We start from the raw sequence: 16,217 nt of genomic DNA, 5'->3' as shown, positions 1-16,217 counted from the left end.
ACAGAACTTCACTGTATTCAGCAAATAGACTAAGTTCTAAATATGTAAATTCAATAGAGACAGGTTAAGATAAATTGTTTAAATGAAACTTCCAATTAATTAATTCTGGATTTTATTCCCTACCCAAGTGATCTTTAATTGCATGGATTAGATTATAATCCCTTGGTAACTAAGAAAGAAATCACCAATGAATGGTTGAATGAATTTAATCTAGAACCCATTTTTTTTCATAAACGGGAAAAAATATGTATGGTGGGGAGGAGAGCTTTCCCTGCATCTTCTGTATATTACAACACAACACCCGCAGAGTGCACAACTATCACACCCAAGGACCCAACCACCACTTTAAACCATAACGGTCCCCTTTGCAGTAGGCTAACACAGCAAGTAGCAGCCTTGCAGAGAACCGATTTGGCTGTGGTGGCATCATGAGGTGGTGTCGCATTGGTTTGCAGGAGGCCTGGTTGTTTCATTAGTGCAACTGTCCTGTTGCTATGGTTGCAGTGACCTCATGCGATGATGCCGATGAGCGGTGGCCTCTCCTTGGGGCCCTGCATTTCTTGCCAGTGGCCTTGTGCTACGGGAGGAAGGGGAGGGGGAGGGGGAGGATTGGCTGCAGGGTGCTGCATGCTGCCGTGGGTGCTGGTGCTCTCCTTCCACGGCCAGCCTGCAGCAAGGCCGGCAATGTATCCCCTTGCAAGGGCACCTGGGAATCTGAGCTGCAGCCATGCCGGGCTGCAGGCCGAGAGCGTGCGCGCCCTACAGCGAACAGAGGCCGTACTGCGGGGGGAGCGCGGGGGGCGGTTTCCTCTCTCCCCGCCCCTCCCAGTCCAGCCCCGCCCCCCCGGCTCCCTCCGCCCCTCACCTCCGGAGCACCCCGCCCAGCAGGGACGCGTTGAGGCACTCGGGCGGCGAGAGGCGCCGCTGCACTTCCGCCACCGTGACCTTGTACTTGGAGGTGGAGCTGAGCAGCGAGAGGCGGCCCGGCACGGAGCAGAAGACCTCGTTGGGGTTCACCACCCCGCCGAAGAGCGCGTCCTTGTTGATGGGGATGGCGGAGACGGCGTTGCTGTTGGACTTGGAGAGGGAGACGGGGCCTGCAGCGGACAAGGGGGCGGGGCGGGGAAGGGGGAGCGGTGTTAGGGCCCAGCCGCGCCGCGTCGCGCCGCGCCACGTGCGAACCGCCCCGGGAGACGGGCCGGCGCGGGGCCACGCGGCGCGTGGGGGGGGGTTGCGGACTTCCGAGCCCAGCCGCAGGCCGCGCGGTGCAGCGGGCGCTAGCTCCGGCCAAGAGCGTGGCCCGCGTTGCTAAAGCGGCTGGCACGCTGCCTCTGCCCCTGGCAATCCCCGCGGCTGATCGCAGGAGCGGAACGGGGCGGCGTTAGCCAACCCCAGTGCCAGGCTCTCCCTTCGCCCTTCGATGCAGCTAATCCCGACTACAAGCGCTCAAACCAACCGGATCGGCTTTAGGGCTCGTCAAGTGTACGCGGGGCAGCGGCGAGCCCGCGGTCCCCCCCCACCAGCCCCAGTACTATGCATAAAATCCAGCCCCAGTCTAATAAGCAAGGGGCACTTTGCCTTTTTGCTAAAATACTCTAGACCTTAACAGCGAGTTGGCCTGAGCCGGGTCCGCGAGCAAGTGGCTGGGTTCTAGCTGTTAATAGGAAACCCCCTCGAAAAGAGGTGTCCCCTAAGGCGAGGTTTTAAAAAGGGGCCCCCACGGCAATTCAAGGGAGGTTTCCAAAAGCACCCAGCTGCATCTTAACACGGAAGGATATGCTCCGCTGATACGTACGTCAGTACTCAACTGCAAAAGAGAGCGAGGGACGCGTGCCTTAACTTGGGCTACCCTGTCTCCGGTCTGTAGCCAAAAGGGGATATATTTTGATGCCCTTATGCAGTGTTCACCCGTGAAAGCAACTCTCGAGCAAATTACAGCACCTTCCGTGTGCATAAATACAGCTGCCCAGAAAGCTTGGGTATTTAACTACATATCTACCCAAAATAAAAAAAAAAAAAAACAGCCCGTTTCCCGACCCGCTCGCAATCAGGTTCAGGCCATTGTTGGCATAAAATCAGGGCCACCAAAAAGCCTACAGAGCCCATTGTATTAGCCAGTATTACTAAGCACAACAGAAACGCGTCCAGGTTATTTTGCATGGATGTAAGCTGCGTTCACGTTCCACCGCGGGCAGCTTATATAAATGTTTACTCTCCTTTTTTTGGCCTGTGTGCTGCTCTCCCCCCTACGTCTTTCCTTGAGTGGGGCTAGTCCAAACCTATGGGGGGGCTGTAGGTTTTGGATAGATCACTTGTGACATTAATAGCTCTGGGGAGGCTAATAGAGACAATAGGAGTTAAACGAACTCTTGAGATTACTAATAAAAGAGCCAATTATCATGTCGACTTGGAAAGAGCATCTCTTAAGATTTATCCCTTGCACATCTAATTTGACGTGACAAAGGCTTCGCATACAGAAAAATGAAACTTTAAGCTAGCTTACTGTACACTCTTCAGGATAAGAATGGAGAACAGCTTTATATAGCAGATCCTCTGGTGGTGCATACAATACCCACGTATTATTACGTTGACAACACAATACAAGCATGCCATTGCTCAGAGCAAATAATAGCCAGGTATCCAACCCAGTGAGTTTTACTCCAAACAGCTCACTAAACAGAATCCAAAGGCAAACCGCTTTCCACCTTCTCATCAAGCACCAAAAACTGCTCTGAACCATATTTTCATACTCCTTAGGGTCATTTGAAGGAATAAGGAAAACCAGATTTTAATGAAAGCGAGACATATACTACACAGTTAGAAACTATTTTAAAATCTACTCCCGTATACCCAGATCTAACAACCGTCAGAGTGACCAGACTAAGGAAGCTAGCAGCTTCTCCACAAAGCCATCTGCCATTTTTACTCATCCCGATTTAAGAATAAAAATGGAAAACAGTTCTCACCCGTTCAGAACCACCCCTTCCCCTCCAGATTCTCAACATGGATAAATAATGCCACCCAGCTGGATAACTTGGTGTAATTACAAAAGCGAAATGCATTGCAGGGAAAGAAACCCCTGGATCTGAGATAATATGACCACATTTTCTTGGAAAAACAGCAAATACTGGCAGGCATAAATGAAGGCCGATTGCAACACCGATGGTCTATTTTATTTCCCATTGGCAACCCTTTAGTGAATTATATTTGAAGGAAGAAAAGGAGGGAGGGAGCTTTAGTAAGTTCCCTCTTCAACAGTACCCAGCTTGTGAGGACATGCTTGGAATGCTAAAGGAAATGGCTTACCTTTCTTAATTACAGTTTGATCTGGGATGTTAATACCCGGGTCTTCTACATGCTGCAACAAAAGAAATACACGGGGATGTAGATGGATCATCATAACAAAAGGAAAGGAACGTCAGGAAGGCTGTTTGTGTGCCTTATGGTGTATTTTATTCTCTTCCCTACAATTTAGATGTGAACATCTGAGCTCTGTTTATTGGGATTTGGGGGATTTCTGTCCCTCCCGCTGTGGACATCAAAACACGGGGAGTTCCCACGGGGGGACCCTGAAACCCTGGTCGCCGTTTGGCGCTGGACCTCAACTCCTTTTTTAAGAACCCCTATGATCAGGGGAGTCAGGTAGGTTGCCTGCTGCTCCCCTGGGTGCTGCAGCGGGGGCAGAGGGAAGCACAATGGAAGATAGCGGGAGAAGTAAAAAGGGGGACCCCTGGAGGGCGAAGGGGCGCGAGAAAGGGGCCGAGCCCTTGCCCACTTTCCCTGTGTCAAACAGGCGGGGGTTGAGGAGCCCGGGGAGAATCACCGGGCTGGACAGGAAGCTCAGAAAGCCTCTGAACGCCGGACACAGAGCCGCTGGCTTTGGGCTTGTCCACTAGCAGGGTCGGTTGTTCCTTTTGCAGCTGGATGTGATGCGCCCGAGTCCAAACGTGATTAGAAACTCAAGCGAAATCATGGTTTCTAATTCAAAAACTGACAGGCAATATAATGTCTGGCTGTGTTTACAAATTAACACCAGCGCGGCGGAGATAGAGGATTTCGCAATGCTTACCAAACACAGGCATTACCATTTAAAAAACTATTACTTCCTTCTCTAGTCTTTGTCCAACAATAATACTGATCCTACATTTTCCATTCTGTCTTGGATTTATGCTCCTGTTAATTGTGCCTGATCTCAATGATTCCGGGTGGATGGTACTAAGTTGCTTTATTACAGGTTTTATTATACTCAATGCTCTCATTTGTAACTTGCCTAAAGTGCTTCTGGATTTAAGTATAATTAAATTGAGAAATGTTCAGAAATGACTACTGCTGCAGTTCTTGTGTTTTAACTATATGGGGAAATATGATCCCTTTATGCATGCACCCTAAACCCATAAAGCAAACGTAGTGTGGCATAATACTTTTATTTGTGTTATTTCTACACGTATTCGGTACAGCGAGGACTATTAAATTTAAAATCCCACAGAGATATTTATGATTAAATAATTTGCACCCTCTTTTCTTAAATATTTAGCTGTGATTTTTATTAAAGGTTAACTGTTGCGGCCACTGGAAAATTCAGAATGACCCTTTTCTCGACCCAAATTCCTTTAAAAAGAATGTTTGGTTTTGCTTAACTGAATAATATTCTTAGAAGATACATCCTCGTATTTATTTTATTCTCTTAGATTTGCTCAGGCTGCCTGCTGTTTCACTTCTACAGAAGAAAAAATTATTGAGCTAGTTTAAGTTTTTACACCAGATGGCATTTGGCTTTCACCAAGTATGTCTGTGATAAGAACTCATAGGTGTTTGCAAGAGTCATAAAATGATTTGCACTTAAAATATCCGTAATAGGCCGTCCCCAAAACAGACACTTGCAGCCAGGGAGGCTATTTTAGGTCAGGCTTCTACAGTAAGTGACCCGGCAGTCAACAAATTAAGTTTCTTCTAAATATTCCCTTCATGCCATTTCATTCCAAGTTGAAAGAATCGATCTGTTTTCACCGGATCCAAATGGCTGGCTTAAATCCTGCACTTTGGAAAACTGATGCGTTTATTGCAAAACTGCTAAACATAAGCAGCAATTTTCTGTGGCTAATTTAGCCAGATGAGGGCTATAATAAATTCACTATTTCCCCAAGCATAATTTACAAAAGGTTTCAGAATGACCCAAAATAGGTAGGTCCATCTGAACATTATCCTTGCAACTTGAAACTGTACTCATTAAACTGTCAACGGATATATTGTTGTAATTTTTGATCCTGTAATTTGGGATGGCATTTTAGAAAAAAAAATCACATCCAGATACCACATTTCCCCTCCTCCTTCCCCTCTAACTAAAGCGGCTTTAGCCTCTTAGCGGGAGATCCAGGAACTTTAATAAATTTATCGGCAAGTTTTAGCTCTATTTTCAGGGAGAAAACCAGAAATATGCGCTGTGATCACAAACAAATTCTTCAGATCCCATTGCACTAGAGTACCTCCAAGAGAACAAAAGCCTTTCTTCCACTGGAAAGAGCCAGCGTGCTAATGTCATGCTTAATTAGAAATCATTTTAAACTGTACTTATTGATAACAGAATTAGACCCAAAATAATGTATTATCCAATAGTCTCCAAACATTTAATTTAATAGAGGGGATAGGAGGTCTGGATAGAATTTGATAACCTATTGCTAATGATTTATGAGGTCATCTCTTAGCATTCCAGCTAAAAGAATAAGGCAGCATTTTAATATACCTCCTCCCTGATTTGTCACATAATTCCTTTAGAGAATCTGGATGCGTCCTCTTCCAGCTTGAGACGTCATTATAGCATATGCCAATTCGGTTATCACTAAGAACGGATGTTTCCTCTTAGGCCACTTTCTCCCACTTTATTTGGCTTTTAAATCTTTGGCTGGGAAGGCATTTAATGAGCTTGTGCATTTCAGACCAGCGTTTTCCCCCCAAGGCAGAGAACAATCCCAAATGCAAGGCCCAGTGGTGGGATTAAATATTCCTCCTATGGTAACCGCCGATGGCCTAGGAAAATTAGAGGTAGTGCTACCGAGCGGAGGAATTGGACGTGTTCGCATTCTAGCGGACACTGTTGAGGCAGAGGTGGTGTGTGGGCAGGGCGGTGGGAACCTATTGTTCTAAGTCGGAGCCCGGGCATTTGGGTGGGGGGGGGTTGCTGTTGTTTCGATGGATTTCTTGCCTGTGACAAAAGCCTTGACACCCCCTACACACCACCCTGGGGCAGGCACCTATCACCTCTGTTCTCCCCTCCCCACACACCCTGTCCTGAAACCGTGCTCCGACTGCAGCCTCCTTACCGGGACGTCTTCTATAGCATGAGGTATCGAATGGATAGGGATGTCTCCTAGTCCTGAGCTGAGCCCATGGGGTCCGTGCAGTAAATCCTCGTGCCGCCGATAATCCCTGCGAGGGTCCAGGCCGGAGAGCTGGTGGGGTAAACCCCGGTGTGTGTGTAAGAGGCCAGCCTCCTGGCTTTGTCTCTGTCCCGGCCATCCTGGGTGCTGGGGCTGAGGCTGCGCATGGAGGGGATTCAGGCTATAGGGGTCGTTAACGTGGGAATAAGGATCTTGAGACTGGGGGTAAATGGGCTGGTAAGGCGGAGGGAAATACGGGGGCTGGAAGTCAGCGTTGGGGGTGTGGGAGAGCGGAGGGGCGCTGGCGTAGGGGGATTGACCTACAGACCCCAGCTGGGGTAACCGGGCTGTCCCGTTGCTGGTGCCATCGTGACGATCCTGCGGGGGAAGAAGAGAAGAGAAGAAAAGAAAAGATCAAATCAAACCGTTTACAGTACAATGGGCTTGTAAATTTCACCCATCGAGCGATCAGGCCCGATTTGCATTTCCTTTGCTGCCCAGCGGAGAAAAGTAGACGGGGCAGGTCTCCTGTCTGTGACTTTTCTCCTTGCATTGTGACAGCAAAACAACACAATGTTTAGAGATATATTTACAAAAAATAAATAAATAAATAAAAAAAATAGCACCCCATGGAAACGCAGGATGTATTTACCGTAGCTGCTGCCTGGACGTGCCAGGCTTAGGCTGGCTCATGAAACAATTCGTCTAAATAAAAATTGGGCATTGTTCTTAAAAAAATTAATCTTGCCACTACCAAAAATTGATTCCACTGGCTTTGAACAGGTCTAAACCAATATTATTACCTAGATTATCTTTAGTGTAGCCGGGGAAACCACAGAAAATCAAAGAGCACTAACCATTTTATGCCAATTAAATATAGAAATGGGTCTAAAATTCTTGCAAATACAATCATATTACGTTACAAGTTTCTCAAATGTTTAAAGAGCGGTATTAGGACGTGTTTTTTTCATCCCATTCAAGAGATAGGCGCTGCTTTCCAGCGATTTGTGGCGAAATCTCCAAATTTGGATAAAATTCTAGGATAAAGTGTAACTGGAAAATATTTTAATTGAGGGGAAAAGCCAATCGAAGGAGATAAAATACCGCATAAATAAGGAAAAGGCAGAACATCTTAAGACGCACAGCTGGGATAAACAGAAACAAAAAATGAACGTGCATTATTTTTTTCCTTTTATAATTGAAACTGGAGGGGGAGCTACCAAATAAAAGCCCATAGGTAAGTCGAAGATAAATGAACAGTCCCGCAAACAGGGGAGAGAGAAGAGCTACTATTACGTGATATAGATTGTACAGCACAGGAGGTTATTGTCTTGGAAAGGGAGCAAAGGAGAAATACCGAATATAGCGCAATTACAAGTGGGAATGTGAAGAAACAAACGCGGATATGGTATAAACAAGGCTTTTGTAGCTCACTTGAGGCAGGCGGGGGGGAAGCTAAAATATTGACGGGGGGGGGGGAGAAAGGGATGTCCTCAGAGGAAACCTGGGAGCAAAATCCAAAGTCCCAACACCATCATCGACAACAACAATAAGAGTGAAAAACACCCTGCGATATAATTCTGAAGCGACTCACCATAGCTGAAAAACTGTGTACTAACATCTGCGAAGCGTCTGGGGTAGCAAGTCAGGGTAGAAAAACCAGAGAGAAGTGGCCCAATGTGCACCCACACCCACACACACGCACCAAAAAAAAAAAAAAATAAGACCCCAGCGAAGTGGCAGCAGCCCAGCTTCACACTCTGACTGCCAGCCCGCAACGCCAAGGCTTCGCCTGCACCGCGGCCGCTCTCCTATAATCCATCAGAACTTGAACAAATTCTCGATGGCCTTCATTTGATGTTGCAAAGGCGATGGCTATCCTGGCGTGAGATTAAGCATTCAAAGTTCGCGTGTGTGTGTGTGTGTGTGTGAGTGTGTGTGTGTCTTAATCCTTTCCTCTCTCCTCCTCCCTCTCTCTTTTCTCCTCCTTTGCCTTGGCTGCTGCTTCGCCCGGGCTCCTAATAACAGAGCTCGGCTGCCTTCCTTGAGCCTCCTAATAGCAGATATTCATGACTATTAATATTACACGAATACTTAATAAGGGAAGAATGGCTGGAAATCGAGCGTGAAGCGAGGCAGCAACTCAAGGCAGTCTGTTCTAAATGACGTCCATTGAAGGAAGAATCAGTGTATCTAATCGGGGGGGGGGGGGGGAGCGGCAGGCAGGGAGGGAGGGAGAGACAGAAAGGGAGAGGGAGAGGACATGCTGCTGAGTCTGACGAATCACAGGGAAGGGGCCACATTTTAAAAGGTTGCGGGGCACGCCGAAGTGAAAGAGAAAGAGCGGCAGGGAGAGGGCGAGGGGGGAGCCGGGCGCAGGGGGGCGGAGAGAGGGAAGGGGGACGCGAGGGAGGAAGAGACAGGGACTGGAAGGGGACCCCCCCCCCAGGCCAGCGTTAAAGAGCGGGGCGCACCTCGGGCTGCTGCTGCCGCGCGTATCCCGCCGCCTCCAGGTCCGGGCCCGGCAGCGCCTGGGCTCCCGCTCCCCTCCTGGCGGCCGAGGCGCTCTCCGGCCCCTCGCTGCGCTCCCGGCCGCCGGCGCCTCCCGGCGCGCTCTGCTCCGCTGGACCCGGCCGCGCCTCCATGCTTCGACGGCTCCGAGCCAGCCCGCCCGCCGCGGCGGCGGCGCCCCTCTCCCCGCGATCCCCGTCAGCCCCGGCTCCTGCCAGGCCGGAGAGCGGCGCCCGGGCCCGTCCTCCCGAGGAGTCCCGGAAGCGAGCTGGGCAACTCCGTCGCTCCCGCTTCTGCTCCTCGCCCCGCTCTGCTGCGGGCTGGAGCCAGGAGAGGGGAGCCCGGGAGCCCCGGAGCGCATCGGCTGCGCTTCCCCTCCCCGGGGGAGGATCGGGGCGCCGGGGAGGTTGCGGGGGGGGGGGTGTGGAGGAGGCGACTCCCGGCCCTGGCAAGCTGGGAATCCCAGCCCCGGCCCAACCCGTCGGACTGGCTGGGCAACTCCCCAGCAGCTGACACGCTCGCTCGGCGCTCGGCCTGTCCCGGCAACGCCGTGCGCACCGCGGCGAACGGCTCTCCGCTCCCCGCGCCCACACCGGCAGCACCCGGCCGGGGCGGGGGAAGTGGGGGCTGCTTGTCTGTGTCGCCCGGCGAGCGGCTGCCCTGTCCTTCTGTCTCACACCCGGGGCCCGGCCCCACGCCGGAGCACGCGTGTGCCACGGCTGGCTGGCGGCGCCTTTGAAAAGATCCACACACACCCCCCGGCTGCCCCGGATCTGTTCAGAGGGAGCAGGAAAATCTTAGCCCCGGCCCGGCCGGGACTCCTACCCCTCCCGTTTCCGAGCCAGGGACAGACACCAGACTGCACCGCTGTTTCCTCGCCAAGCCAAACGCGCCGCCGGGGCTCCTACCCCCGCAGCTGGAGTTAGCACCTCGGGCAAAGCCGCAACCCCGCCAAACAAGCAAAGACTCCCACTCGCGCACAGTTACACACCGGCCCGCGCGGCACAGGGACGCTTTGGCCCCTAAACCCGTCGAGAAATTATTAATTTGGAGGGCGGAGTGAACCCCCGCCCCGCTGCGGCATCCCTATAAGGCTGGCTTCACACTCCGTGAAGGCGGGCTAGCAGCGCAGCCAACCGACTCCTCGGGGGGCTTGGGGGGCAGAACTGCCCTACACATCTCAGCACCCTGCTCAAAACCCCTTTCGTGGAGTAATCGTCGCGGGGGGGGGGGGTGATTCGCCGGTGCCTCTCTAGTCCCAGCCTTACGGAGAGAAAGCAGCGGGCCCTGGGGGAAATGCAAGCCCCGGGCTGTGCGCCTCGACGGACCAGATTAGGCTTTCGACGTGGCTGTCCTCGGCCAAAGTGCTCCAAAAACATCTGCAAAGGGAGCCGAGCCCTTTATGTGCTCGGCTCAGAGGCGCTGCATGGGCACCTTGGCGGAAACGCTGAACCACAGCCCTTGTCGGTTTCATCCTCTCTGCTCGTTCTAACGAGCTGGGTGCGTTTCACCGCGCCTCTCTGTCTCTCCCGGCCGCTCGCAGCGGACACCCCACAACGGAGCGGGTTGCCCCTGACCAGGTGCTCGAGGCAGAGGCTCCAAGGCCAGGCGAGCAATGGCCGGGCGGGGCTTGCGTTCAAAACCGCTTTGATTTTATCTCCCCCACTCACTCTGACTCATCGGCCGAGCCAGAGCGACCAACAGCCCCCTGCACCCAAACAGCCCGGTGAGCTCCAGCTTTAGGACCGAGCTGGGATCCCTCCGGCATCTGCGGTGTAAAAGCAACGCTTTCCTCCCGGCCCTTTCGCTGGTCCCTCTCTCCCCCCCTCCAGCCTGCTGGACGGATCCCTCGCAGGCGCTGCTAGCTGCCGCTGCTCTCCCAGTCTTCTCTCCGACCTCCTTCTCCCAGACCCTTCCGACAACAGCGACTCTCCAGCAGCCCGCAGGTCCCCGCCCGGCGGCTCCCTAGCCCCGTGCCCCGGCTCCCGGCTCGTAGGGCTGCGCAGAAGACGGGCGGAGAGGCAGAAGTTCCCCTCAACGGAATGCACTGATCGGCGGCTGCGGCAGGGGCCGGGTCCCAGCGGCCGGGGAAGCGCTTACCTCGCACTCCTCATATTTGATATTATCCGTCAGTTTCCAAAGCATTTTCATGGATCGGCGGGAGAGAGGGCCGGGGTCTCTCTGCCCTTCGCTCGAGTGGCGCCTCTCTGGCAGCGCAGCGCGGCTGGCGAGCGCTCGGAGATCTCCCTCTAATGGTAGAAACTTTTCCCTTTTCCAGCTCTTTACCAACCGCCTAATGGCCTCATTAGCATATCGACACGAGCCCCGCTGCTCGGCGGCGCGGCGACCTGCAGCCACGGGCGGGCCCAGGTGGAAAGCGCCCCCCCCCCACCCCCCCCGACCTTAGCCAAGCCGCCCGGCCGCTTTCGGAGGGGGACCGCGTCGCCCCCGGGCTGGGGCACTGCGCCGCCTCTCCCGCCCCGCGGTGGTTGCGCTGGCGCGGCGGCCAGGGCGCAAGAAAGAAGTTACCCCCGAGCCGGGCGGCGAGTGTTGAGTAGCCGGAGCCGCCCCCGCCCCCCCCCCCAGGGGCCTTTCCCAAAGCCCGAGCCGGGGGGCCGAGCGCCCACCTGGAAGGAGAGGGGTCACCGCCAGCGGCGGGCGGCGCTTTGCTGCTGCCCCGGGCTCGCGCTGCTGGGGGGAGCCGGGTTGGGCGCACACCTGCTTCCCGGCCCGCAGCGGAACGCCCGGCCAGAGCCACCCTGAGCCCCCACGCGCGGCACAGGACTCCCGGCCGGGGCCACGAGATCCTGAGCCGGCTCTGCCGGCGCCAGGCTGAGCCACGCGCACCTGCGGACCGGCCTTGGCCCCGCCAGGTGTGGCAGGCCCCACGCCGGCTGCTCGGCCGGGCCCTGGCGCTGCCTTTGCACCCGCAGCCACTCTGAGGGCCCCCTGGAGCGTCTCACGCCGGGTCAGTGGCTTGATCTGGAAATCCAGTGGGGCGGCTTCCCTGTCCCGGCCCCTCGCCGGGCGCGCGGGTCCGTGCACCCTCAGCCTTGCGCTTCTCAGACAGGTGGGGGTCGCTGTGGCTGGCAATGGGCGCCTTGTCGGGTGGGGGAGGCAGGGCAATGAAAGGCCCGATTTCTCCTGAAACACGCTTTTTAATGTGCTCCCACTATCGCCGGCGGGCTCCCCAGGTCTGTGCAGCCTTCCAGGCAGCAGGCTCCCACCGCCTGGGAAGGGCTTCCCCGGCTGGTGTTTCTCTGAATCTGCAGCAAAGCCCCGCAGCTGTCTCCCAAACCCAGAGCAAAGTAACACACACACACACACACACACACACACACACACACACACACTGCTGTCCCCGCGCTCAGAGCAAAGTAACACACATACACACACACATACACACATCTTCAGCCTGAGCAATGAAGGGTCCCGACGTTTGGGCTTATTTGTTTCTCCCCCCCCCAATCTTCTCTCTCCAATCCCCCCGCCCCCCGCCGGGGTTTTCAACTCCCCTTTTGTCTCGGGCCAAACTGTTGTTTTGCTCCTCCGGCGGCTCACCTGGGGCTGGCAGACGAGTCGAGCTCATTATGCAAAAAGCGGGGCCCCTGGAAAGGCCCCACCCTGGGCGAGAGCCATGTGCTGGAGTCAGGCGGGCCCGGCTGGCCTGCCCGTCCTTGCCCTGCCAGCTCGGCTCGGCCCTTTGCATGCGAATGCGGGCGGGGAAGGGAGCCCCTGGAGGCAGATCGATGGGGCGCGCTTCATTACCATTTCTGATGGGGCCGCCACAGGCCGGGCCTATTGTGCTGCAACCCGGCGAGCGGGAGGCACCGACAAGGCCCGACAGCTTCGCCCAGCGATTAGCGGGGCAGCTTCTAGCCCGCCAGGCCGCCTTTCCCGGCCACGCTCGGGACCGGCTGGAACAGGGCCGAGCTGCCCCAGGGCCTCCGGAGTCGCTTCCAGGAGCGCAACGAGAAGTCCTGGGGCGCCTTCGAGCCTACCAGAGAGTTTGGCGCATGCGCTTGGGTGGCTCGAACCCCGCACCCTCGCAGCACCCCGCAATAACCGGGGGGCCTGCAGCCCCACCTTTGCCAGCGCCCGCGTGGGGCCCTTCAAACGCGGCTCGCGGTATATTGTCACACGCTCACCGGACTTAAGCCCACCCTTAGGAGCGTGGTTATCAGGACATTGCTTGAATACCAGCGGGACCCTCCCCGCCTCCACCTCCGGCTGTCTCTCGAGAGCCATCAGGCTGCTTAAGCAGGTCCGAAACTAGCTTCCTTTGAGCTGCCAAAACCAGCGAGAGATCTCAGGCAAGATAACCCTGGGCTTAGAATTCGCTTCATTTAAAAACATCTGTTCGCATCACTTCTCCCAGACCTGGGAAGGTAAAAAATGCAATCACCTACCGTGGGCAAAGCAAACTCTATTCATTGCAAAGCAGCCTGCTGCAATAAATAAACCAGGGAGCGCGACTTAAATACAACGAGAAGTCCTGGGGCGCCTTACAGACTACCAGATATTTGGGAGCATCAGCTTCCGTGGGCAAAGACCCGCCTCGTCAGATGCATGAGTCGAATACATTTAAATACAGTGCTTCAGAAGTGAAGGGAATAATCCCCTGGCCTCCTTTATTATCCTAGGGTTGCCCAGAAGAGCTGTTTTCAGCAACAGAAAGGCGCCATGTTTTAATATTGTATTTCACCTCCCCGTTTATTAAGGAACTCAAAGGCGGGCTGAAGCTATACTAGCAGAAGGCAACTGTGCTGATTTGCATTTGTGAAGCCACCTGTGCGAGTTTGCTGTCTCAGCCATTTCTTTCAAAAGTCATTGACTTGAAGTATTTCATCCAGTCACCCCAGGGCCCAGCCTAACAAAGAGCCTTGGGCTGGAGAGCCATAGGTGGGAAAGAACTGAAGCTCCTGCCTTCCGCCACAGCAAACACAGCGTCCTGTCCTAGCTGACTGCTGCCACCGCACCTGGGGTGGGGTGGGGGGTTAAAACCCCTCCCCACATCCCCCAACCCTGTTCCCTAAAGTTTGCCGGGCAGGCGCCCCCGGGCTGAGTCTAGCGAGAGGCTGCACCGCTGGAGGGGCAGGCTGTGAGAACTAGGGCTGGTGCGATCCTTATCAGCTCCGCGCGCCTGGAAGCACCGAGGGCTCCCGAAAGAGTGAATGGCAGAAAGTGGGTAATTCGTCGCTCCGCAGGTCCGGCCGCCAGAGCTAGGGGGTCATTCAGTCACCTCGGGGAGCTGGGCTCGCGAAATCGCGAGCGCCAAAGGCCTTTAAAGGCCAATTACCCGCCTTGCATCACTGCCACGGCCCTGGCAACTCCTCTGGGAAAGTCCCCGGCTCGCGGAGACCCCCCACCTGTTGCATTGGCACCCGCGAGGACGCGCCTCACCCCTCCGCAGCTCGGCGGATCTCCTCTGTGGCGGGGCTCCCGCGCGCCCCACGGGCGGCCAGCCTCACCTGTGGGGCTCGATCTGTTTCCACAGCCCCCCCCCCCACACCCCCGGGCCGCTGGCTTAGGCTCGCGCGCACAGAAGGGAGATCGCGTTACCTGCCAGTCCCCCATTTTTGCAAGAATGGACATTCTGGCCGCGGGCTGCTCGAGGCAAAGTCCCTCCTGGTCATGGACTGAGCGATCCGGCCGCCGCTTCCCGCGAGCTCCTTAGGCAAAGCCGCCTTTTACCTGCAACAGGACTCTCTCACCTGGTCATAAAGAGCTGGGCGCTACCTGCCCGCGCCTGCGCACTGGCCTAGGAATTCACTCCGCCAGCTCCTTCCAAAGGCTCCCGAGCTGTCCGGGGAAATGATGGATTTGCAGCAGCCGCAGCCTTCCCGGGCTCCGGGCTCAGCAATCCCTCCAGCAGCGGGGACTCGTGGGGGGGGCGGGGAGCTCCTTCGGCCGGGGATGGAAGCGGAGTGCGGTGCACCCGATTGCCTGGGGACGGGGCTGGAGCCAAAGGCTGGGAGATGGAGGGGACCCCCGGAGAGAAACTTTTGCTCGTCTCACCAGGTGGCCGCCCGCTTGCCAGCGAGCTCACCTGGAGCCCCGCGAACCAGCCTCCGCTGCTGCTGAACGGATTTGCCTCTGTCCCTACACCTAGTGCCCGGATCGGGGACCCGGCGCCCTCCCGCCTCGACTTACAAGGCTCACTCCAGCCAGCGCCGTGTTTGTAACTTTCCCACCGCTCCGCCGTAGGACCGGTACAGGAGGCGCTCGGCGCGCGGCTGCCTTTGACACCCGCCCGGTAGATGACTGTTTTCCTTAGGGCAGGTGTACATACAGTAACGTGGCAGCGCTGGGGCTTTGCCCTATAAGGGGGTTCGGGGCTTTGGGGGGGAAAAAGTCGCGAGGGTTTTTTTTTAGCGCGCTGGGAGAGCAAGTTTAGAGCTTTCCGCAGGTCAGTGAATCCGTGTGAAAATTACCCGCCCTTTGCGGGAGGCTTTGAGGGCAGGAGTCAGGTCTTCCCTGCGCAACGGCTCGCAGGGTTTCAGAGAAGTGGCCGAGTTCGTCTGGATCTTCAAAAGCAAGAAGTCCCGCGGCACCTTACAGAGTAACAGATTTTTGGGAGCAGCAGCTTTCGTGGGCTTTTCCTCCCGTTTGGTCCGATGCATGTGGGAACCCACAAAGCAAATATACTGACCTCCTTCCTGGAGGACATTCATCTAAACCCGGTACCGGGGAAAGCAGCTGGAGAAAATTTACCAACGAGGATTTCCACCCTTCCGCCCCGCGCTCTCTTCCACTCGCTGGTGTATTTCTACTTTCAGCTGATCCAGGCTTACGACCCACGAGCCCAACTGCCAGGAGAGGCTCCTGACCCGATACCTTTGTTAGTCTGCAAGGTGCTGCAGGACTGCTTGTTATTTGTCCCAGGGGAACTGACACGGAGAGAAATGGAGCAACTTCACAGAGGAAAGACACCAGCCCCGGGACCCCCCCCCCCCCCGTATCTTTCAAAGTCGGTGTGTTTTGGTTCTATAAAAGTGATTGACTTTAGCAAATTAGGCCGCCTGTTTTAAACTAACCGTGACATATTTATTAAAGGAACTTGGAAACGTACTCCGAAGCTTCCCGCTCCTTTCCACGCTCATGCCGTTTGAAAGGACCCGAGCCGGTCGGATGTTTTACAAAAGTTTGTTCCAGGGCAAGGCTGCAGTGGATTTCTTGGGCCGCTCTGCGCAGCCCCTTTGATTTAAGTGCTTCTGGTTTAGGAAAGCTTTCCAGACCGCCGGCGTCCATTTGTATTGCTATGAAAAGCCACTAGCGTTGCAAACAACAGAAAAGTGGGGTCTGTTCACCGGGGAGTGAGGCTCAGAGGCC

At 55.1% G+C, this 16,217-nt stretch overlaps 1 protein-coding gene across 7 annotated transcripts in view; it reads right to left on the bottom strand.

Moving 5' to 3' along the window:
* TFAP2A (transcription factor AP-2 alpha) overlaps nt 1–14,544 on the bottom strand; it is a 28,685-nt gene extending 14,141 nt beyond the window's left edge. For 2 of the 7 annotated variants that reach the window (XM_074987690.1, XM_074987694.1), the window contains exons 1-4: nt 14,448–14,544; nt 6,318–6,752; nt 3,307–3,358; nt 866–1,097 (exon numbers count right to left, since the gene is read on the bottom strand). In XM_074987690.1, the coding sequence (XP_074843791.1) occupies nt 866–1,097; nt 3,307–3,358; nt 6,318–6,752; nt 14,448–14,480 (752 nt within the window). In that variant the 5' untranslated portion in view covers nt 14,481–14,544. Of the gene's footprint in view, nt 1–865; nt 1,098–3,306; nt 3,359–6,317; nt 6,753–7,968; nt 8,399–8,848; nt 9,258–10,985; nt 11,158–14,447 lie in introns of those variants that run through there. The other 5 variants (XM_074987689.1, XM_074987693.1, XM_074987691.1 and 2 more) reach the window with 3 other exon arrangements.
* Nucleotides 14,545–16,217: the final 1,673 nt, after the last annotated feature.

This window comes from Carettochelys insculpta, chromosome 2 (assembly GCF_033958435.1).
Source record: "Carettochelys insculpta isolate YL-2023 chromosome 2, ASM3395843v1, whole genome shotgun sequence".
Classification (NCBI taxonomy): Eukaryota; Metazoa; Chordata; order Testudines; family Carettochelyidae; genus Carettochelys; species Carettochelys insculpta.
Note: the sequence above shows the minus strand (reverse complement) of the source record. Positions and strands in the feature narration are given on the sequence as shown.